Source organism: Gobio gobio, assembly GCF_949357685.1.
Source record: "Gobio gobio genome assembly, chromosome: 21".
Classification (NCBI taxonomy): Eukaryota; Metazoa; Chordata; class Actinopteri; order Cypriniformes; family Gobionidae; genus Gobio; species Gobio gobio.
In genome coordinates this window covers 10,913,528-10,935,076 of record NC_137117.1, presented here as the reverse complement: position 1 = coordinate 10,935,076, position 21,549 = coordinate 10,913,528, and the positions used below count along the sequence as shown (strand labels likewise).

At 36.9% G+C, this 21,549-nt stretch overlaps 1 protein-coding gene across 2 annotated transcripts in view; it reads right to left on the bottom strand.

Moving 5' to 3' along the window:
• Positions 1–21,549, bottom strand: part of scube3 (signal peptide, CUB domain, EGF-like 3) — a 175,151-nt gene that overhangs the window by 18,635 nt on the left and 134,967 nt on the right. For both annotated transcript variants that reach the window (XM_079801775.1, XM_079801774.1), the window contains 5 exons: positions 9,548–9,664; positions 6,959–7,081; positions 6,624–6,740; positions 6,442–6,537; positions 465–581 (listed from right to left, as the gene is read on the bottom strand). In XM_079801775.1, the coding sequence (XP_079657901.1) occupies positions 465–581; positions 6,442–6,537; positions 6,624–6,740; positions 6,959–7,081; positions 9,548–9,664 (570 nt within the window). The remainder of the gene's footprint in view (positions 1–464; positions 582–6,441; positions 6,538–6,623; positions 6,741–6,958; positions 7,082–9,547; positions 9,665–21,549) is intronic.

Below are 21,549 nucleotides of genomic sequence, written 5' to 3'. Positions count from 1 at the left end.
TGCAACAGTGAAACGGAACCCCTCTCAAACAGTTCCACGCTGCGCTGCCTTCCGAACGTTGTTTAAGTGACATGTAGCAGTATAATAAAAATTCAAATCGTAACAAAAATAAACAGCGGTATTCGGTATGAACCGGTATACCGCCCAGCACTAAAACTAACTTTATATCGTGAATGATAAAGTTCACATCAACGATAATATCGTCACATTTTTATATCTCTATATACAATGTATTGTTACATCCCTAGTTGTTATGCTATGCTAATGAATGACATGAGGGTGAGTAAATGATGACAGAATTTGAAGTTTTTGGGAGAACTGGCTCTTTAACGTCCCAATTATCATTGACTAGAGCAACACAAGAACGCCAATCCCTCAACAAACAGTTCTACAACCTTATTCCACTACAGGGACCACCAAAATGATATGGTACCCTTCATTTCCTGGGCCCTATGACCTCTGACCTGGCCCGATCTGTCTGCCGTTGTCCTCTGCCCTCCCTTTATGCTTCGGGTGCAGGTGGCATTTGGCGTTCTTGATCCGGAAGGACGCCGTCTGCTTCACTGGAGGAGCCTGAGTCTCTACAACCAAACAAAGAGGCTTTGACACACTCAACATGATTCATATAAAGCCCTTACTGACAACTACTAGCAAACTACATTCATTCACAGCTGCTAGCTCGCTACATTAAACATGCTTGATTGAAAAAATAAAAGCAGCTGTGCTGATTTTGTGGTCTTTGAACATTTGAAGCAGATTCATGTAAGCTTCATGCTCACTCTGAACACTTATGAGGAACAGCAATCTGAGATTATAGTGTGCCGTGACAGGCATCCTGATGTGAAACGAGTCTGACATCAAAACAAACATCAGGCATGGTAAATAAGTTTCTAATTTGCCAAGCGCATCGAGTGATCATGTAATTGGACAGCTGTGATGTATCTGTCATTATGTTTCTCGGAATCACCGGCTGCAGCTGTTCAAAAGAAACGTCTCATCGCTTTCCAGGTTCTGTTTGCTGGCACTCTCAACAAAATACAAAAATAGGGCCAGAATGTCTCAGAAAATGTATTTTTTTCTCCTTTTCAGCTGATGATCGGTGAAAATGGGGGGCTTGACATTTAGAAAATGTTGACTTAACCACAGGGATGAATCAATATGATCTGTTTTATTTTTATGTGGCATCCATTACCACGCAAAGTTGCGTCCATCTGGCCATTTTTGTACCTTATTAACCTGTGGTGTAATGCCTTAATTAAGGCTGAACTTGCAACACTGTTACGGCATAGTTTTTTTGTCTAATTAATTTAGTTGTTTTTAATGGTAATAAATCAAATGAATCACAGTCCCTAATGATATTACCATCCTTCCCAAGTTGATAACTACATTAGGAGTTGTTTTGTGTTACAAGTTTTCACATTTAATTAGACAGTGCAAATGAGGCAGTGTCTAATTAAATGCGCACTAATTTGCATCAAATTCAAGAACAAAAATCTGAACATTGGATAAAGCCAGGTTTTATTTTGTAGGCAGTTATTTACTGAGGGGATTTATTGCATCACTCCATAAAGCAGAAAATTCAGCCACACTTTAGATTAGGGTCCAATTCTCACTATTAACTAAGATCTTTTCCCTTAATAAACTCCTAATTACTGCTTAATAGTTAGTGAGCTAGTTGGGTAGGATTAAGGGATATGATCAAGCAGAATAAGGCATTAATATGTGCTTTATAAGTACTAATAAATAGCCAATATCCAAGTAATATGCATGATAATAAGCAACTAGTTCTTAGTGAGAATTGGACCCTAAACTGAAGTTTTACCAAAAATTCTGTGAACAGCCAGAATATTTTTTATTTTCATCATGTTTTTAGGATTTAAATGCTGTATAAAATCAGGCAAATTCTATACAAACAAACACCTCAGTAAAAACTTTTTAAAAAAGAATACAACTGTAACGTTTGGTGTATGTAAGTGCTGCTGAAGTGCAGGGAAAAAAAACAGACTTAGACTTTTTTTTCTAAAGATGTGATGTGGATGAGAATTTGTGGCCCAACAGACAGGAACGTCAGGAAGACTGCACTGTAATTCCTACAGCACTGCATGTACAGTTTCCCCTAAGGAGATTGTCCTATGTTCACATTTCTACTTTTGTTTTGTTTTTTCTCTGTGCTATGCAGTGTTGTCTTTTCCTTTCTTTATCGCAATTACATGGTCTGTCAACAAATTACAGTACAAACAGTGAAAGCGTAAATGTGAATCTTGTCCAGTCTCTTGCAATCAAGCTCCCACATACACTAAGGTGTAACCTACAATTTACAATTGTCATCAAAACTTTAGCCATAGTTTCCATCAGAACATCCCTCCAGAGTACTGTTATATTGACAACATGACTAAGCAATTTGACTGTGTTATCCGTACACAATGACACAAGGACTTGTCATTCTGATGGCACTGACATGTTCACATGCTCGCAGATATTTACTTTTGAGAGATTGGGACTGGCTTTTGCAGGTAATTCATGGTGTTTTGCTATTTGTATGAGTTGTTTTGAGAAATGCACTTACTGTTTTGCAAATGTCAAGGATGATTCGAGATATGAACCAACGCGACTGAGAAAAACTGTAAAAGCCAAACAGCCCAAATACTCATAATTGACTGGTGGATGAAAAAACTATATTTTTGCCTGTAGCGTCTTGCCTTAAGGCCCTGATATACTTCAAGCAAAATCTGAACGGACTTTGACGTCATTTAGAACAAAATCAGGCCAAAACAAACAAGTTCGTTTTGGGAGTTTGAAACGGCTTTCCAAAGCGAACTATGGTACAAACACCTTTGTATTACCATTGGTCTGTGGCAATTACATAAAAGGTAGGTGTGAGCTGAGGCTCTGCCTTCTTTTATGTGGAAATATTTCCCATTTCATTTCTCCTGTTCAGTCAGTCGCGGTCAGATGTCCGTGAGTGAAAACATGAACACACTGGAGAGCTGCTTTATAGTAGAAACTAAAGTTGTACTTCTGATGAAACGAGATACTGACACGATTCTTTGTGTTTAAAACGGTAAAGCTGCTTGCTTGAAACAATCTATTGTATAAAGTGCTATATAAATAAACGTGACGGGAGAACCAAATTGCAGAGCTTGTGTAAACGTATCCACATTGCTATGATCAGATGCTTTTCTAATACTTTATTTTAAAAAAATGCTTTTGTTCTCAATTTTGTTGTGTGTTTTTGTTATTGAGAGGAAAGCGTGCAGCACATTTTAACATATTCGGTAACACTTTACAATACGGGTGTACTAATCTGCATAAATTCATGCTTTACTAATGCACAGATAATCATGAGTTAATGTATGACTAATGAAGAACTAAACCATTTATTAATGATTACGGCATCAGCAACTAATGAACATACTATTTGATTAATAAATTGTTATTAATTAAATGTGTCAATGTATTAAAGGGATAGTTCACCCAAAATGAAAATTAGCCCATGATTTACCCACCCTCAAGTCATCCTAGGTGTATATGACATTCTTCTTTCAGACAAATAAAATCGTAGTTATATTAAAAATGTCCTGGCTCTTCCCAGCTTTATAATGGCATTGACTAGATGAGTCGTTTTTGAAGTCCATAAAAGTGCATCTATCCATCATATAACTGCTCCACACGGCTCTGGGGGGGTTAATAATGGCCTTCAGAAGTGAAGTGGTGCGTTTGTGTAAGAAAAATATCCATATTTAAAACTTTATAGACTAAAATAACTAGCTTCCGGTAACTAGTAACCTTGAACCCTTGATGTATGCGTATTGACGAACGCAGAAGCACAGAGGATAGAGCGAAACAAAACACATGAAAGTCATGAATCTGTCTATAAAGTTTTAAATATGGATATTTTTTCTTACACAAACGCAACACTTTATTAACATAATTAGCCATTATTAACCCCCCGGAGCCGTGTGGAGCAGTTATATGATGGATAGATGCACTTTTATGGTATTCATAAAAGACACAACCATTCACTGCCATTATAAAGCTTGGAAGAGCCAGGACATTTTTTATTATAACTCTGATTGTATTCGTCTGAAAGAATAATGTCATATACACCTAGGATGACTTAAGGGTGAGTAAATCATGGGCTAATTTTCATTTTGGGTGAACTATCCTTTTAATACATTGACACATTTAATTAATAACAAATTATTGATTACTAATCTATTAATCATATAGAATGTTCATTAGTTGCTGATGCAGTAATCATTAATAAATGACCTATCCCTTTAATTCCCCAATAACAGCATATTATATTAACTAATAATGTAAATTCATGTGTTAATTTCCACAATGGGTCAAAGCCCATTGATTAATTAAACATTAGCTAATGATTTGTAAAGGTGTCATCATGCTGTGACTTTACTTGTTGAGGCACATGACTAAACTAATAAACTAATTCATAATTAATTTAAAACCCATAACCACAATAAAATATATTACTTAACAATTAGTTAATAGTCCTCAACAAGTAAAGTCATGACATAATGATACCTTTGTAAATCATTAGCTAATGATTAATTAAAGCAGACAACTGGAAGTTGAAGTACATAGCTTCTACCAATGTGGTTATTAACATATGAATTTACATTATTAGTTAATATTATTGGGCTCTATTTTTACGATCTGAGCACATGGCACAGGTGCACTTAAGGCATAGCGTGTCTGAATCCACTTTTGCTAGTTTAACAATAGAAAAAAAAACAGTTTTTGGGTTGTCCCTAAGGTCGCCACAGTGTAGCACTGGACGTGAAAATGATAACTGCATCGAGCTGAAACTAGCAAAAAACACTTGTGGTCACGCCTGGCGCCAGGTGTATGATAGGGCCCAATATGTTATTAGGGAATTAATACATGACGACACATTTAATTAATAGCTATTCATATATTACTTAATCTAGTAATCATATAGACTCTTTATCAGTTGCTGATGCAGTAATCATTAATAAATAGTTTAGTTCTTCATGAGTCATACATTAACTCATGATTATGTGTGCATTAGTTAATCATGAATTTATGCATATTAATGCATCCGTATTGTAAACGTCAGCAGTGTGGATGGCCTCGGATGTTCGCTAACAGTGTTATCACTGCTCACGTATTTCAGACTTCATTTTACCCCTAAGCAGAGAAGAACTTCGCGGAGAGTATATTGGGGCCTTTAGCCCTCTGGAGTCTGAGCTCTTTTGGGGCCCTTTAGAAGTTTTAAACACATTAATGGCAAAAGTGTAATTACACTGTATTCAGCACAAACTGGGCTACCAGAATATGTGAGCAACATGTATGTACATGCTTGTATTTTTGAGAGAATTTTTTTTATGCACAGATTTTGAAAAAACTATTTTTTTTTTTAAAGAAGGCCTCAAAACACACAGTATATATCTGTTCCCAAGACTTTTGACTCCTGTCTGTATTTGTATAGAGTTTTTTCTTTAAACTGATGTGAGAATCATTGAGCCTAATCATTCACATAAAACAATGCACTGATTTAAAATGTGGACTCGCATTAATGAGCTGCATAATGAATGAGCTTCAGGTAGGCCTATGTGACAGAGCAAAGGAAATATATATTTTTTGTAGTTTATTTTATTTGGAATGTAATCAACAAAGGCCTATTATATTTTAAATGATCAGAAGATTTGACTACACGGCAAAAAAATGCTCTTCTTATTTGTTTTTTGTTTTCTTGTTTCCAGTCCAAATATTTAAAATTCTTAAATCAAGATTAATTTACTAGATAAGTACACATTTCTGGGGGGAAAATCAAAGTGAAGTGAGTTTTTGCTTAGTTAGTTAACTTTATTGTCCCCAAGGGGAAATTCTGCTTGGGGACAGTGCAGAGTTGTTTCATAAAGGTAGACCAGATAACTTAAAACAATCTATATTCTCTGCCACAACAATTTATGATTTATTAAACTATAATTTATGATTTATAACACCAATTTATTAAAACACAACAATTAGCTAATGAGATTAAAACCATATTTTTACTCCAAACTTACTTTATATCACAAGTCAAATGTTTTAAATAACCTTATGTGATCTCATTTGGCTTTGGATCAAAAAATTAGACAGAAAATATATTTTACAATATTCTGCATAATTATAAAAGCTCGAGTAGCATTGCATTATAAATATAATCTATTATGAAAACACTGATACTCAGCAGGAGCTAGATAGTTTATGGCCAAATGTTGGTTCATAATAGTTAATGATACACACAGTTAATATATTTAATAGTTTCTATAACATATCAATGGGATCCCCTGTATGGGTACCTATACTGTTAAAAAATAAATACAATGAGACACCAAAGTGTACCCTATTTGTGGACCATTAGTCACCAAGATTAATTTGCTCTTGAGATGAGGAAGGTGTGTATGATCTTACCTATGCAGGTCTGGATGCTGCTTGTGTTTAATCTGCTCTGGGATTTCCCTCGCAGGATGGGTATTCCACAGCTAACGGAATAACTGTTGTCTGATTCTGTGAAATATAAAACCAAAATGGCCATTCGAGTGCGTTATGTGGTTATACTGAAGTTACAAATTAAGTCTTTTTGGGGTGTGTACCTGATAGATAATGTGCTTTGGATGCACACGTGAGAGAGCAGCTCTCTTTTTTTCCCGTCTTACTGCAAGTGAGGGTGGCTTTGGGGGCAACCAGACTGGACGCACATTTCACGAGCTCTGTATGATGTGCAGAAACTACAGGTTTGACTCTATAACACTGAATTTGTCTTATATTAGTATGCATTAAAACATCTCATTAGTCCTATCATGTTTCCAAAGACAAGCTATTGATTCATGTATGACATATGCAAGCACATTTGCATCTGAACCATAAGATTTCAGTATGGTTATAGTGGCATCTGAATGGCCTCTAGGTGGCACTCTTGTCCACATACCGACGCAGTCCTTCCTGTTCCAGTGCAGTTTGTAACCAGGAGGGCAGGTACACTCATAACTGCCCAGAGTGTTCACGCATCCGAATTTACAGCCGCCCCGGTTAATGCTGCACTCGTCAATATCTATAAAACAAAACAATTACAAAATAATTGATCAGTGTTATGAAGGACATTTGTTAGAACATTAATGACAGAATTTATTTTCTTTACTTTGCTTTAAAAATAAATGATTGATTGATTGATTTAAAGAAAAAAGATGGGCATTCAACTGAATTTACTGTATGCACAGACTCCCTGGATAAACTTCTGCAGTATGCAACCCACACTGTCTCCCACAATGCATTGCACTCCATTTGACCTTCCATATCCAGTGTGACGAAACAATCAGACATGACTCGTGTCCCAAATGACGCACTGTAAATATATGTTCCTAACACTGGAATAAAACCAGCAGCAGAAAAAAAACTACTTTCTAATACACTCGATCAAACAATCTTTTTTGTCTTTGTTTTTCAGAGTAAAAAAAAAAAGTGTTTTTCAACAAATTCGCTTTCTGAAAAGTGTGAGTGCAAGCATTTTTAAAGAGCTTGCTTGCTAGGCTAGTCTGGTTTCCCTTCTCTTATCCCCCATCAGATTTGAACCAGCTCCAGGCTAAACCTTTGACTTTCATATTTCCTTTCCCCTTCTGGATCCTGAGCCTTCATTAATTTAAAGATCGAGTAAGAGAAAATCAATGTTAGGCTGACACTTCTATAGCTAAACGTCCCTTTTAGGGAAGGTCAGTCCACATGGGGGCCTTCTTGGTAACACCCTAAGGCAACTATTTTCAATTCATGCAAGTCCAGCTCACATCTACAATGGAGAAAGACCATTATACTATTACTTTAGTTGTAAACTGCAACAATCAATTCTGACCTGAAGCCTGTTGCAGCTTTAAAGGGGTCCTATTGTGCTTTTTTCCGTGTTCAACTTTCTTTAGTGTGTAATGTTGCTGTTGCATGAAAAAGCTCTGCAAAGCACAAAGTCCCTCCAGCGGGAGTTATTCTCTCTATCAGTGTCAGTGTTTCTGAACTGCCTGAAACGCCTCCATTGTAGTCTTGATTTTCTTCCAGGAACGAACACGCCAGAATATTCCTTATTTAAATAATTTATAGGCAGAATAAAGGAGCGGGCCTGGTTGAGTTAGTTAATAGTGTGTTGAAACTCGCAGTTATTGTAAGGGGCTGGACATTTCCCAAACACACTCGAAGCGATTGACCAGTCACAAGCACACCAGTCCAGCCGACCAATCAGAGCACAGTGTGCTTTCCAGAAGGAGGGGCTTCATAGAGAAAGGACCTCATCCAGTGGGAAAGGAGGAGCTGCAATAAGGTTAAATATGAGAAGAAAAAAAATGTTTTTTGTACATTCAAGCATGAAAACCTGTTCTAGTAGAACCCAAAATCAAGACTTAATATGGCCCCTTTAACATCTATTTCCCTGCAGATAAGCCATCAATGGGAAACTGATGACCCTTGTCTGGAGACAAAAGAGAGAGCTTCATTAATCTGGGTGTTATCTAAAAGCTAACAGGGAGAAACACATTCAATATTTCTGGTCTTCTCAACAATAGCAAGACATACATCACTAAATGAGCTGTCCTCATCTGCTTAATCAACCCTGAAACATGTGCACTGATGCAGCCAGTTCTGGACGAGATTCGGACGATATTCTTTCTTGTTTTAAGCATAATATGGTACCACATATGAGGTCAGAGCTCCTCCACAGACATTTCACATTTAAAGTATTTACTTGATGTCATTCCAGACCCTGTACAGGGTCTGCAGAGTTTAAGAGGTTAAGAACGTTTAGATATTTACACTGGAAAACAAGACAAAAATACCAGGGAACAAAATTGCTTTTTGGAGTGGACAAGACTTTCAAGAGACCTTCATCCTGACCATCCAAAAGTAATACGTTTGTGTGCGTCTGTGTGTGTGTGTGTGTGTGTGTGTGTGTGTGAGTGTTCAATACGCCCTGCTGTGTGTGTGAGCACTTGGATGGCTAAAATGAAGAGCAGTGTTCAGATTGCAAAAATTCAGAGTACGGGACATGTCCCATCACTTAAATATCTATGTAACTTGCTTTTTATCCAGTTACATTTCTTTACACCAAGCTCTGGATATCTTTTAAAGATGTGTTTAGGGTCCTGACTGCTGCCGGAGGAAACTAAAGAGCATTTATATGGGAAAGTCTCAGTTTTCATTGGATGTGTTTTCCCAAGGTCCTAACAAGTAGAGTTAGTGGGTCTACCAACATGAGTTTTCTATTAGAAGTTTCTCTACTCTGCAAAAAACTTGTTTTCCAGTACAAATATCTAAACATTCTCAAATCAAGATACATTTACTTGAGGAGCAAAATTATATTAGATAAAAAAATGCATCATAGTTAAGTGAATTTACAGTTACACCATTTTTTTTTATTGTTTTAAGCATAGTCACATCAGAAAACAAGACTTAATATCTCGAGTAAATGTATCGGGATTTAAGAATGTTTGGATATTCTCGAAACACAAAACTCTCCAGAAAAATCCCATAATGCATCACGTACCTCCGCAGTGAGCCACGCCGTAGAGGACGTAACCTTTGTGGCAGTAGCACTGGAAACTTCCAGGTGAGTTCACACATGTGTGGTCACAAGCCCGGTCAAATGAGCACTCGTCTATATCTGCAGAAACAGCAAACGCATGCACTTTTATTCACATGACTGTTGAATTCACACTGTAGCGTGGAAAACTTTGAAGCCCTCAAAACATCAGACCGGTAGCCACGATGAACAGTACCATGTGGCGTCCTTCCCCTCAACTCCATCTGACGTCAATCATTTCGGTGTAATCCCCAATTAGGCCTTAATAAACCCTCTGCTGTTCATTAACACACATTACCTGGCTAGAGCCAAGGCATTTAAACCCCTCATCCTTATTTCCTCAGGACATATGGATATGATTTTCCCGTATTACGGCATGTGTCATAACTTAAGACTGTTTCGACTTGATCTCTGGATTTTGTTGACTGCCACCTCACTCATTACCCTGTTCACCTCAACTATGTCTGGGTGAATCCCATGAAAAACAAATGTAGAGGTCATATTTCACTCCAAAATTGCATATTTTTTATGATAACAACACTTATTCTCATTATTTGCTTTACCAATTAACCCTAAATGGTCATGCAGGACAAATGTGGGCAAAATTTTTTTTTTTTAAATAGTTTCCTTATTCTGAGCGGTACAAGACTTGGCTACTTTTCTAGGTTTTGACTTTAGGTTTTGACTAAGTTTTACAGTAACGCTTTACAATATATCAGTAGTTAACTACTTTAGTTAACATGAACTAATAATGAACTGCACTTCTACAGCATTTTTAATCTTAGTTATTGTTAGTGACATTTACTAATACATTGTTAAAATCAAAAGTTGTATTTGTTGACATTAGTTTATGCACTGTGAACTAACATGAACAAACAATGAACAGCTGTATTTTTAGTAACTAACATTAATGAAGATTAATAAATACTGTAACGGATGTATTGCTTGTTAGTTCATGTTAGTTAATACATTAACTAATGTTGACACGAGACCTTAATGTAAAGTGTTACCAGTTTTGCGGTTTCAAATGACTGGAATGGACATTTTTACTGAAGTAAAACAAATATTAAATATAACAATAATAAACATATTTTACATGAAAAATATGGTACACTTAGATGTAAATAAATTCAAAAATACCAAAAAATTCCACAAAATAAATGCATAAATTGATAGCTTTTATTTTATTGAAGATAGTGATATGACATGTAATATTAATTAAAAAAAAAAATTGGGATCACACCGGAGACATTTGTGCCCAAATGTCTCCACGAAGGACTCATTAAGGGTTGCTCTATGAAGGATGCTTCAGGGTTAAAGCTGCAGTCCGTAACTTTTTTGGGTTAAAAAATGATCCACAATCAATTTTTGAGCAAGTAAACAACAAGCCAGTATTCAAAACGATCTCCTTACCTTAGCCCCATTCACAACGGTAAACTTGTAGTAATGTGTTATAACATGAGTGGTAATTCGCTGGAAATTCAAGCATGTCTTTACGTTACGTCTGTATACATAAAGAAAGATTCTGGCTAGAAGTAGTAACGCACGTGAGGAGCGGATCGCATGTTCTTCAGCGGATCATTTATAGCCTTTTCTCACCGCAGCCGGCATAATTAAACTTCTTAATCCAGAAATGCCAAATAACATCATCAGTGACAACTGGAGATTCACCCGTAGTTAAAAGCTAAAGATTAGACAGTACAGAAACTGAAATCTACAGGTAAAGCTAATAAACACTAAATACACGTAGTCACGCTGATGTTTTTTTTCTTTTTTACAATAACATTTTTTATTCAATCATAAAATACCTTGAATTAAATACAATTTCCAGGAGTAAGTTTCTTATATACAGTAACAAAACAAAACAAAGAAAACAAAACCAACCCCCCCACCCCCCAGCATCTCGGGCCTGTTGAGTACAATCAGGTGGTATTAATATATAACACTTAAAATAGCTTACGGTATATTGCATTAAGGAGTAACATTCCTATTAAGGTAACAAATGAAAGGGTCTTCACGCTGATGTTCTTAACATTAACAATTTGAGAACAAAGTATAACAATAATAATAATTTGCATGTTTTGATGTGATATGAGCGATCGGTAGATTTAATCACCGTTGGTAGCACGATTTATTGTAATGTTTTGTTCCCAAAAGTGGCAGACATGTCACTTACTTCACTGTAACATCCAAGAGTTGTTCTTACTAAGACTTTTTAGTTAACTTTACATAATGTCCAATAATTTGTTGAACTTTCTTAAAACAATTTAGTAATCTAAACTATTTGCATGCTATGCCTTCGTTACTTAGAAAACCCAAGTAAACATAACTTGACTGGTTTGAGTACCATTTTGCTAGGCAAAAAACAAAACAAAAAACACAGGCGGGCAAAAGGTTTTTGAGGCGGGGCAATTTTTAATAGACTTTTCACTCATTTCCTTCACTTTCTCTCACTATTATTGTGATCAGTGTTCCCTTTGGTCAGGCACTTGCAACTTCATTCATAGCATTGTAATTCTCTTCCTATTGATGCAGCGATGCAACAAGAAATCACAGTTACCTGCTTTCAAAAGAAGGGAAGTAATATATATAAATATATATATATATATATATATATATATAGCATAACTATATTTCATGTCAAATACTGATCTTTTAACATTTTATTGCTAACACTTATGGCACAAACTTTTGATTGGGTTGATATAGTCCCTCTATATTTGTGACAATATCTTGCCATTGATCATGCTCAAGTCACACACACACTTTCAGCATGCAAAACACAACAATGGTAGCAAGGTTTGTTTTTTTTAAAAATGTATTATTATTAATAAGACCTTTACAATTTTATTTGCTGTCGTTATTGGGGCTATACTGACAAAAGACAAATGGTAAAATAAAGCCAAAAATAGTAAAACAAAGCAATTAATTTATTCATGCCGCAATGCACTCTGGGAGTACACTTCCTCAGATCACAGATAGAAATAAGATTTGATGCAATTAAGTTGTGCTAAGTTAATTGAATTAATTCAATTGTGCAAACTCGTTGCCTTGTAAAAACAAATTTGTTTTTATGGTGTTGTTCAGACAACATTTTTTAGTAGAAAATCTAAAACGGATGTAACTCAACCACCATAAAGATGCAAAGTTGTGTGTGAATGAGTTAAGGTTAACGCAAGCTTATTAACTCTTTCCCCGCCAAACACAGATTTTTCCAGGTTTCCGTGTTTTCACCGTAATATGGTAGGGGGCGCCATTACGCAACTTCTGAATGAGTACAGAATCTCCAGATCAAAACACAGGCGAAGAAGACGCAAAAAAACAAGCGATCGTATGCAAGCAGATGCATTTGAAAAATAGTGTTAAACAGCATATAAATCAAAACTGCCTAATGTTACTGAATGAAATGTCGCCTCAGGACGAGCTCTAGGACTGTGAAGCTTTGGGGTGTTGATGGACTCGATCTACTCCATCTGTGTTTGATCATCGCTCTGAATCTGATCTGGATGTAGTCTTTGACAAAAACATGATTTTCTCAGCTTTTTGATCAAAATGTTGCTTTTTAATGAAACGTACCCAGAGGTAAGAAGCAGAGGCTCTGTTCTTTCTTTTGATATATTGCATGTTCAGATATTCATACAACAAAATATTCTGGGGGGCATTAAAGTTTTGTGAAAATTATCAAAAACGCTGCCGCTGGATGGCAAATAAAATGGCAAAAAAAAAAAAAAAACTGACGGGATAAGAGTTAACAAGCCTTTAGCGTTTTGGCAGATCAGGTCAGGCCACATCGTCCTCAAGTTAAAGTACCAAGAAGCTTCATCAGCCAGGGCTTGAGAAAGCACAGCTCCATGAATGAAGGTTACACGATCAATACACGCCCCAGAAACTCTTGTTCAATCTAACAAATCACCTCTGTGGTGTCTGCACTGTTTCTTGCCTTTGGTGAACATCAATTCTGGGATTGGATGTGACTGCAGTGAGGCTGATATCACTCAACTGCTCAGTAGGAGAATAACTCTGAAGGACTTTATAGAATCCACAGTAAAAAATAAATAACCCATCATGCATCTTCTGATTTGGAGACTCAACACTGGCTGGATTTAGTGTAAAAAGTAGGATTTCACTTGTTTTCCAAATGCAAGCAACATACTTGATCGGCATGGACTTCTAATGGTGCGTTCCCACCGGACGCGAATGACGCGATTCGTGCGAGCGATTTACATGTTAAGTCAATGCAAAGACGCGAATAGACATTCTGCGGTGTGACACGGCGCGAATTGAGCGTTTGAGCGCGAATGGCGCCCGAGTTGAAAAATCTGAACTTTGGCGGATATTCGTGCTGTGTTAACCAATCAGGAGCTTGCTCTAGTAGTGACAACAATGAGGAGATGATCTGTATATTAATATCTGGTTGAGTGTGCATATGATTATCACTTTGATAACTAAATGACATGCAAGTTTATGTATGATCAATAATAGGGGTGGCACGGTACATTAAAAAAAACGAACCGTTCGGTTCGCTTGTCTCGGTTCGGAGCGTCACACGGTTTCGACGCATGTGCAATGTAGCCACGTGCCCGTATGTTACCTCAGACAGTAGGTGTCCTTTTCGCGCGAAATAAGAGGGGTGGGTGGGTGTGTGTGTGTGTGGACATACAGTAAAAGACAGTAAAAGTGGAGTGCTGCAGGTCACGTCAAGTGTAGAAATGCAAGTGGGAGAGATAAGGAAGACTGCCCGGAGTTGTTGGAGGATGCGCCAGCGTCGTATAGCAGGCAGGGCAGAAGCGGTGCGTATGGAGAGCGGGAGCCGTGCGCGCCCGTTGTGCATTCACACACTGGCAGTGTTTGTCTCGCGCAGCTGAACCGCGGCTCGTGTATTGCAAATACAGACGAATATTGTCCCTTCTGTCACATTTTCCGGTGTTCTCCTCCGACCCCTGTCTGTCTCGTGCTTTGATTTATGATGGGCTGCATATATCTGCTGCAAATGCGACCGTGTTCCCCTCTGTCTCATACACACATGCATATAACATGTTGTATATAAGTAGTTCACATGATAAATCTAACATTTAAAAGTTAAGATATGCTTCTAGTTTTAATAATTTAAACATGCCTTTGAAGTTTGGGCAAAAACTTCTGGCAGTGTTGTGTTTTAGTGTATTTTTTTTCTTTTCACAGCGCTGGATGTCATATGGTGATTGTGAAACACATGGAACACTTCATGCTGAAATTTGTTAATCAGGTCAGCTGAATTAAAGCCACAGTGCATTGTTCTGACATGATTAACATGAAAAATGTTACGCCAATGTGTCGGACTCGGTAGACAGCCAGTTAGGAAACAACTTCTACATGATATAACAATGTTTATATACTGTATCCCAAATTGTGGATGATTAAGCTATATATCATATGCTGAAGTAAATTTCTGGAGTGTTAACGATAAAAAACAACAAGAACCGTAAAGAACCAAAAACCGTGACCCTAAAACTGGGATACGAACCGAACCGTGGGTTTTGTGAACCATGCCACCCCTAATCAATAATACAAAAGTAGAAGTAAAAGGTATAATAAGCTATGCATGAAATAAAGCAAACAATTCAGTCAAACATTCAAAGTCAGTGCTAGTCGGCTACAACTGTAACGTAAAGTTATAGCCTAAAAATAAAAAAGTAATGAAACTTCACTTTGCCCTCAGCCTAAACGATTTGCCAGGGAACAAATTATAGATCCATGAGACCAAAGATCGCCAGTTACATACACACAAGACGAATTATAGCTCGAGACACCACAGAGACATCAGAGCCAGCGGCAGACGGCAGAAGGACTAGCTGAGGAAAGGCAGCTCTCGGCGGGGTAAACAAGCGCTGCTGATTCACTGGAGCACACAACTAAATAAACCACAGATTTGAGCTTTAAACAACTACATTATCGCCTGAAAAAGTCTTAAAACTACGTTTTGTCACACATTAACAGTAGATTTTAACACAAAAGATGTGTAAACACAGCCCATGTCAGCCATTTCTCAACGAGACGAGCCGGCTGGCAGAAGCCCCTCCCATGCCGCGAATTCGCGTCTGTTGTGAAGTGAATGTCACGCGCGAATGAAGTTTAAATGACATGTCAAGCATTTTTAAATAGCTATGTTTCCATCCAAAGTTGCGATTTTTTAATATGCAAAATTGGAATATCGCATAAACATTTGCGAATAAAGCATTGTTTACATCCCATGTGCTAAAGAGAACAAAACCATCACTTCCTGGGAAATTGGTGCAAAATAAACACCTGTAATAAAAAAGGAAGTTGCTGCAATCGGGGAAGACACTGTGGCTCTTTTTTCCTACATCATAAATGACTTGCATCTCAGAACGGCAGAGGAAACACTATCATGTACTCTTGCATTCGCATGCTGGTGTTTGGGAACGCAATCAAGTGAGACGCTTCTGGGAGGGAATTCAACCAAATCATTCTGATGAAAGACTGACTCAGGCATTTCAGAATGACCAAACCAACATTTGAGATGCTGCAATGTGATTGGTCCTCTGGTTAGTCCAGTTATCCAATCACATCCTCTCTTGAGGCAAAGTCACAAGTTTTTTTTTGCTCAGCGAGGGATTTATATGATCCACCTTAATTGAGCGTATACATATTTTATGTGCATTTCTAGAATTGATGCGCAATTTGGTGTTTCTATCCAGCATTTTTTTTTTATGCGCCATCCCAAAACGTGCATAAAAATAGGTGGATGGAAACATATTTTTGAATAATTTAAAACAACATTTTTCATGTGTCCAGACTTTGGTGGCATCATTAAAAAGTGACTAGAAATAGTGGAAAAATGACACTATGACTAGTTATAGCACCTAAAATTGATTGCTGCATGAAAACTACCCAATTATAATCTCACTTGCTACAGAACATCAGATTTAAAACAACAGGAGTTGTTTTGAAGGTCAGGCTGTGTTGCTAAGATGCCAGAAAGCTTATTTTTAGAGCATTCGGGCGTTAGTATGCGAGGTCTGACAGCAGGTGTGTGTTTGTGCAGCGCCGCATCCTCTCATTCTTTTATCGGCACATTTCAGATCTAGTAGGTACCACGGAAACACAACAGAAAGGGCAAAAGGGGGAGTTGGGTATATAAGAAATATTAACAAGATTTTCTGAAGAAAATATGAGTGCTTATCTGTGCAAACTCACCGCCATGATGCCACATACTGCAATAAAATGATGTTCTTCCTCTGCATTTTTATCTTGTTTTCCAATACAATTTCTTAACATTTTTAAAATAAAGATACATTTACGTGAGAAGAAAAATGACTAAATTTACTTCAGATATTTTCTGGATAATGTTTCACAATGAACTGACTTGAAACTAGAAAAATGCCTGCAAAATATAATGGGGTAAAAAAAAAAAAAAAAAACTTGTTTTCTCATTTGAATTAAGATTATTTGTATCACCCCACTGGCATTAAGATATCTAAAGATTTCCAGAAAATCTTTAGATGTGGCTTGGGTCTCTTCCTCAATGCAATTCTATGGGGTTTATATTTTATAAATATAAAGAAATATATTTTTGTGCTTTATCATCAGCCAGATGAAAATTATGAGTCAGATCATTTAGATATACAATATAAATAGTGCAGTCAAACGATTAATTGCATTCAAAATAAAAGTTTGTTTACATAATGTTTGTGTACTGTGTATAATTATTATGTACATATAAATACACACGCATGCATGTATATATTTAAGAAATATGTTATATCTATATATAAAATATATATATATATAAAAAAATATATACAAAAAATAATATATATATATATATATATATATATATATATATATATATATATATATATATATATATATATATATATATATATATATATATATATATATATATATATATATATATATATATATATATATATTCAAATATATATTTGTGTATTCAAATAAACATCATAACTATACACAGTACATAGACATACTTTATGTAAACACAAACTTTTACTTTGGATGCGATTAATCGCCCTAAATATCAAACATCTCTGCATGATGTGAGAGTTACGAGCTGAAAACCTCCTAACCCCAAACCCGTTGGAAAAACTCAAAATATTTGAGGTAATCAGTTAAAAAAAATCGAACTATTTTTAAGTAAACAAACTCAAAGATTAAGTTGGAAAAACATAAAATTTCGATTTTGCTCTACACAAGCATATTCATTTTAATTTAATTGAAATATTGACAAACTACTTCACGCGGAATCGAAGAACAATCTGGTATGATGTCATTTTGAAAGAAAATCGATGTTTGTTAGGAGTTTGTTTGAACTTTAATGACATCCCATTCTCAATCCGTAGGGTTTAATATGGAGTTGGCCCACCCTTTGGAGCTCTAACAGCTTCAACTCTTCTGGGAAGGCTTTCCACAAGGTTTAGGAGTGTGTTTATGGCCATTCTTCTAGAAGTGCATTTGTGAGGTCAGGCACTGATGTTGGACGAGAAGGCCAGTCTCCGATCTAATTCATCCCAAAGGTGTTCTATCGGGTTGAGGTCAGGACTCTGTGCAGGCCAGTCAAGTTCCTCCACACCAAACTCGCTCATCCATGTCTTTATGGACCGATGCTTTGTGCACTGGTGCAATCATGCTGGAGCAGGAAGGGGCCGTCCCCAAACTGTTCCCACAAAGTTGGGAGCATGAAATTGTCCAAAATGTCTTGGTATGCTGAAGCATTAAGAGTTCCTTTCACTGGACCTAAGGGGCCAAGCCCAACCCCTGAAAAACATCCCCACACCATAATCCCCCCTCCACCAAACTTTACACGTGGCACAATGCAGTCAGGCAAGTCCCGTTCTCCTGGCGACCGCCAAACCCAGACTCGTCCATCAGATTGCCAGACAGAGAAGCGTGATTGGTCACTCCAGAGAACACGTCTCCACTGCTCTAGAGTCCAGTGGCGGCATACTTTACCCCACTGCATCCCACGCTTTGCATTGCACTTGGTGATGTAAGGCTTGAAATTTCCCGAATGGACTTATTGCACAGGTGGAAACCGATCACGGCACCACGCTTGAGTTCTCTGAGCTCCTGAGAGCGACCCGTTCTTTCACAAATGTTTGTAGAAGCGTCTGCATGTCTAGTGCTTGATTTATACACCTGTGGCCATGCAAGTGATTGAACACCTGAACTCAATGATTTGGAGGGGTGGCCCAATACTTTTGGCAAAATAGTGTTTTTTTGTTTTATATATAAACATTTAAATGGTGGCCGTCATAAAAACTTGACGGATTTATTCAAACATACATTACATACTGAAGATATGTCCTATGGGGCATATATTTTTCAAAATGCTCCTCTCTAGAGTACATTTTTTACCTGACTAACTAGTTTATGGTCAGTGAATGGCTTTCCTGAGTTAAATGTGATGTTACAAGACATTTTATTGACGGCAGTTGAAACGCTGACTGAGGGATTACATGAGATATGATACAGTTCATTGAAACATCTATAGCTGTAGCAACTCATGCAGTTTAAGTTCAGCTTAATCATCATTTACTGAGTTCATGTTAACTTTTTTCTATCAAGTACAATGATTTTTCAGTAATATTTGAGTGAAATGAACTCATAAATTTCACTGTTCGGTCTTAAAGTGAAGTCTAAGCCATACTAATGGCACTAGTCTTAGCAAGCGACACTAACCAAGAAAAACGAGCGAGATATTCTGACTTTTTCACCCCTATAGACCCAGGCATGCAGGTCCCACTTAATCTCACAGTTTGAAACAATGGCATTGTGAGAGTAAAATGACAGCTGGTCTGTTTATAGAGAGCAGATAGGGGCTTTATCAGCAAACTCCCACCTCAAAAACACTGGGGATCTGATAACACCTCCCCCTAAATACACTTCAGAAACCTCTTAAGCGACCGAGGAATGTCTCCAGCCTTTCTGAGAGGTGTTGAAGGACAAGGCCCGTCCCCGCTGATGGTCTTTGGGCTGATGACAGCAGGGGAACACTGAGGCTGTAAATCCTGACCGTGCAGAGATTCTGTTTACACGTTTCACCCACAGCATTCACTCAGCGAACGCAGCTCAGGATACACAGACAACTAGCTGAAGGGCTGATGAAATTATTATTTTCGACAGGTTATACACATTATCCCAGCCCAATCACATTTTCTTATTTCTTTTTCAAACTATACATGCTCTGCACCCTTCATCAAGAGCTTTACACTGCAAAAGAGATTGTAGTCTTGTTTTCCAGTACAAATATCTAAACATCCTTAAATCAAGATTTAGTTGAGAAGTAAAATTACATAAGATATTAAGAGCCAGATTTACTAAACAGGGCAAATCCCATAACCGCGCTGACACACACATTAAAGCACACAGATGCAGACAGATAATAATGACCAGCACAATCTACCAGTTAGCGTCTGACCAAAGACGTGCTTTTTTTGAGCAGTAAATAATGGCGCAAACACCAGTAAATTGACGAGCGCAAGCCTTAATAAATTACCTTGCGTGGTTCATTTAAATACCCTCCTCCCATAAATTTTGAGTCTGAAAGGGAAAATCCAACAAATGCATGTAATAAGATCAGTCGCAAAAATAACCCTGTCCACACGTTTTCAGCGCTAATTTATCATTGCGTGTCTTGACAGCAGTTTTTTTTTAAACAAAAAGAGGGTTTGCGGTAGTGCACGTTTTTAGTAAATCTGGCCCAAAGTCTTGTTTTCTGAAAAATATATCGAAATTAAGTGACTTTACTGGAAATAATGGTAACACTTTCTATGAAGACCATGTTTATAATGAATCATAGCCCCATTTAAACTTATTTATAAGTATTACCATATATTTATAAAGACTCACTAAGAACAGTTATAGTTACATGTATATTGTTTTATAATTACTTATGTCATGCATTTGCTTTTTCAATGTGCATTTCAATGTGCATGCTAATCAAATATAAAATTCCAGTTCCAGAGACACTTGTTAGCTGGACAAATTAGTTATCAATTTGGCTAATATTTGCATTAGAGGTCATGAATGGTAATTAATCTCCTCAGCCATATGCATGGTTTTGCTTAATCGCAGTTTGGAATTATACTTTAATGAATATTGTTGCAGTATTTTTGCTAGCATGTAAAATTGAAAAAAGATAAAGTCTTTTCTGTTTGTATTGATGATTCCTGTTTTTTTCTCCATTATTTTATTACAGGAATTATAGTTCATTAGTAAGAAAATTAAAATGTATAATGAGCACATCTTCATGATTTCATCATGATTTGCTTTAGGACAATTGCATCCTGTGTTTTCATCATCAATGATGCATTTATAGAGGTTAATAACTGAATTATCACTCACAATAAGTATTTATAAGAACACAGCTATTCATAACAATATATTCACTTATTTGACAGAAATCTGAATGACTAAAAAGTCATTGTAACTATAATATAATAACGATATAGCAATGCAGGCTGCATCTTTAAAAACACATGGCTGATTCATGACTAATTGTCATGACTGATGACATGACTAATTCATATTTATAAATCACTGTATTATGAGCATGCACATTGCAGTATAGGTCTTAAAGCCACAATATGTAATTTTTCGCCGCTAGAGGTCGCTTATTCAAAACAAAGGTGTAGTTTGATGACGCCTAGATTTCGCTGAGCTTTTATTATGTCACAGACGACGCTTCCGCTTCTTCCGCTCAAGTGTACGTGGGGAAACAGAGCTGTTTTATCATATAAGATACATTTAAGTGTGTTGAAAGTTATGTTATAATGCTACTCTGTACGTTCACTTGGCGCCGAGCGAACTTGAATCATGAGACACTTGTTCACACTGCAGTAAGAGATCGATATTAGGCATGGTAAAACATAGTACTCGCGGTAAATCAAGAAAACCAGATTTAAACAATAAATAAAACTAACTGTGCTGAGCTGTATAAC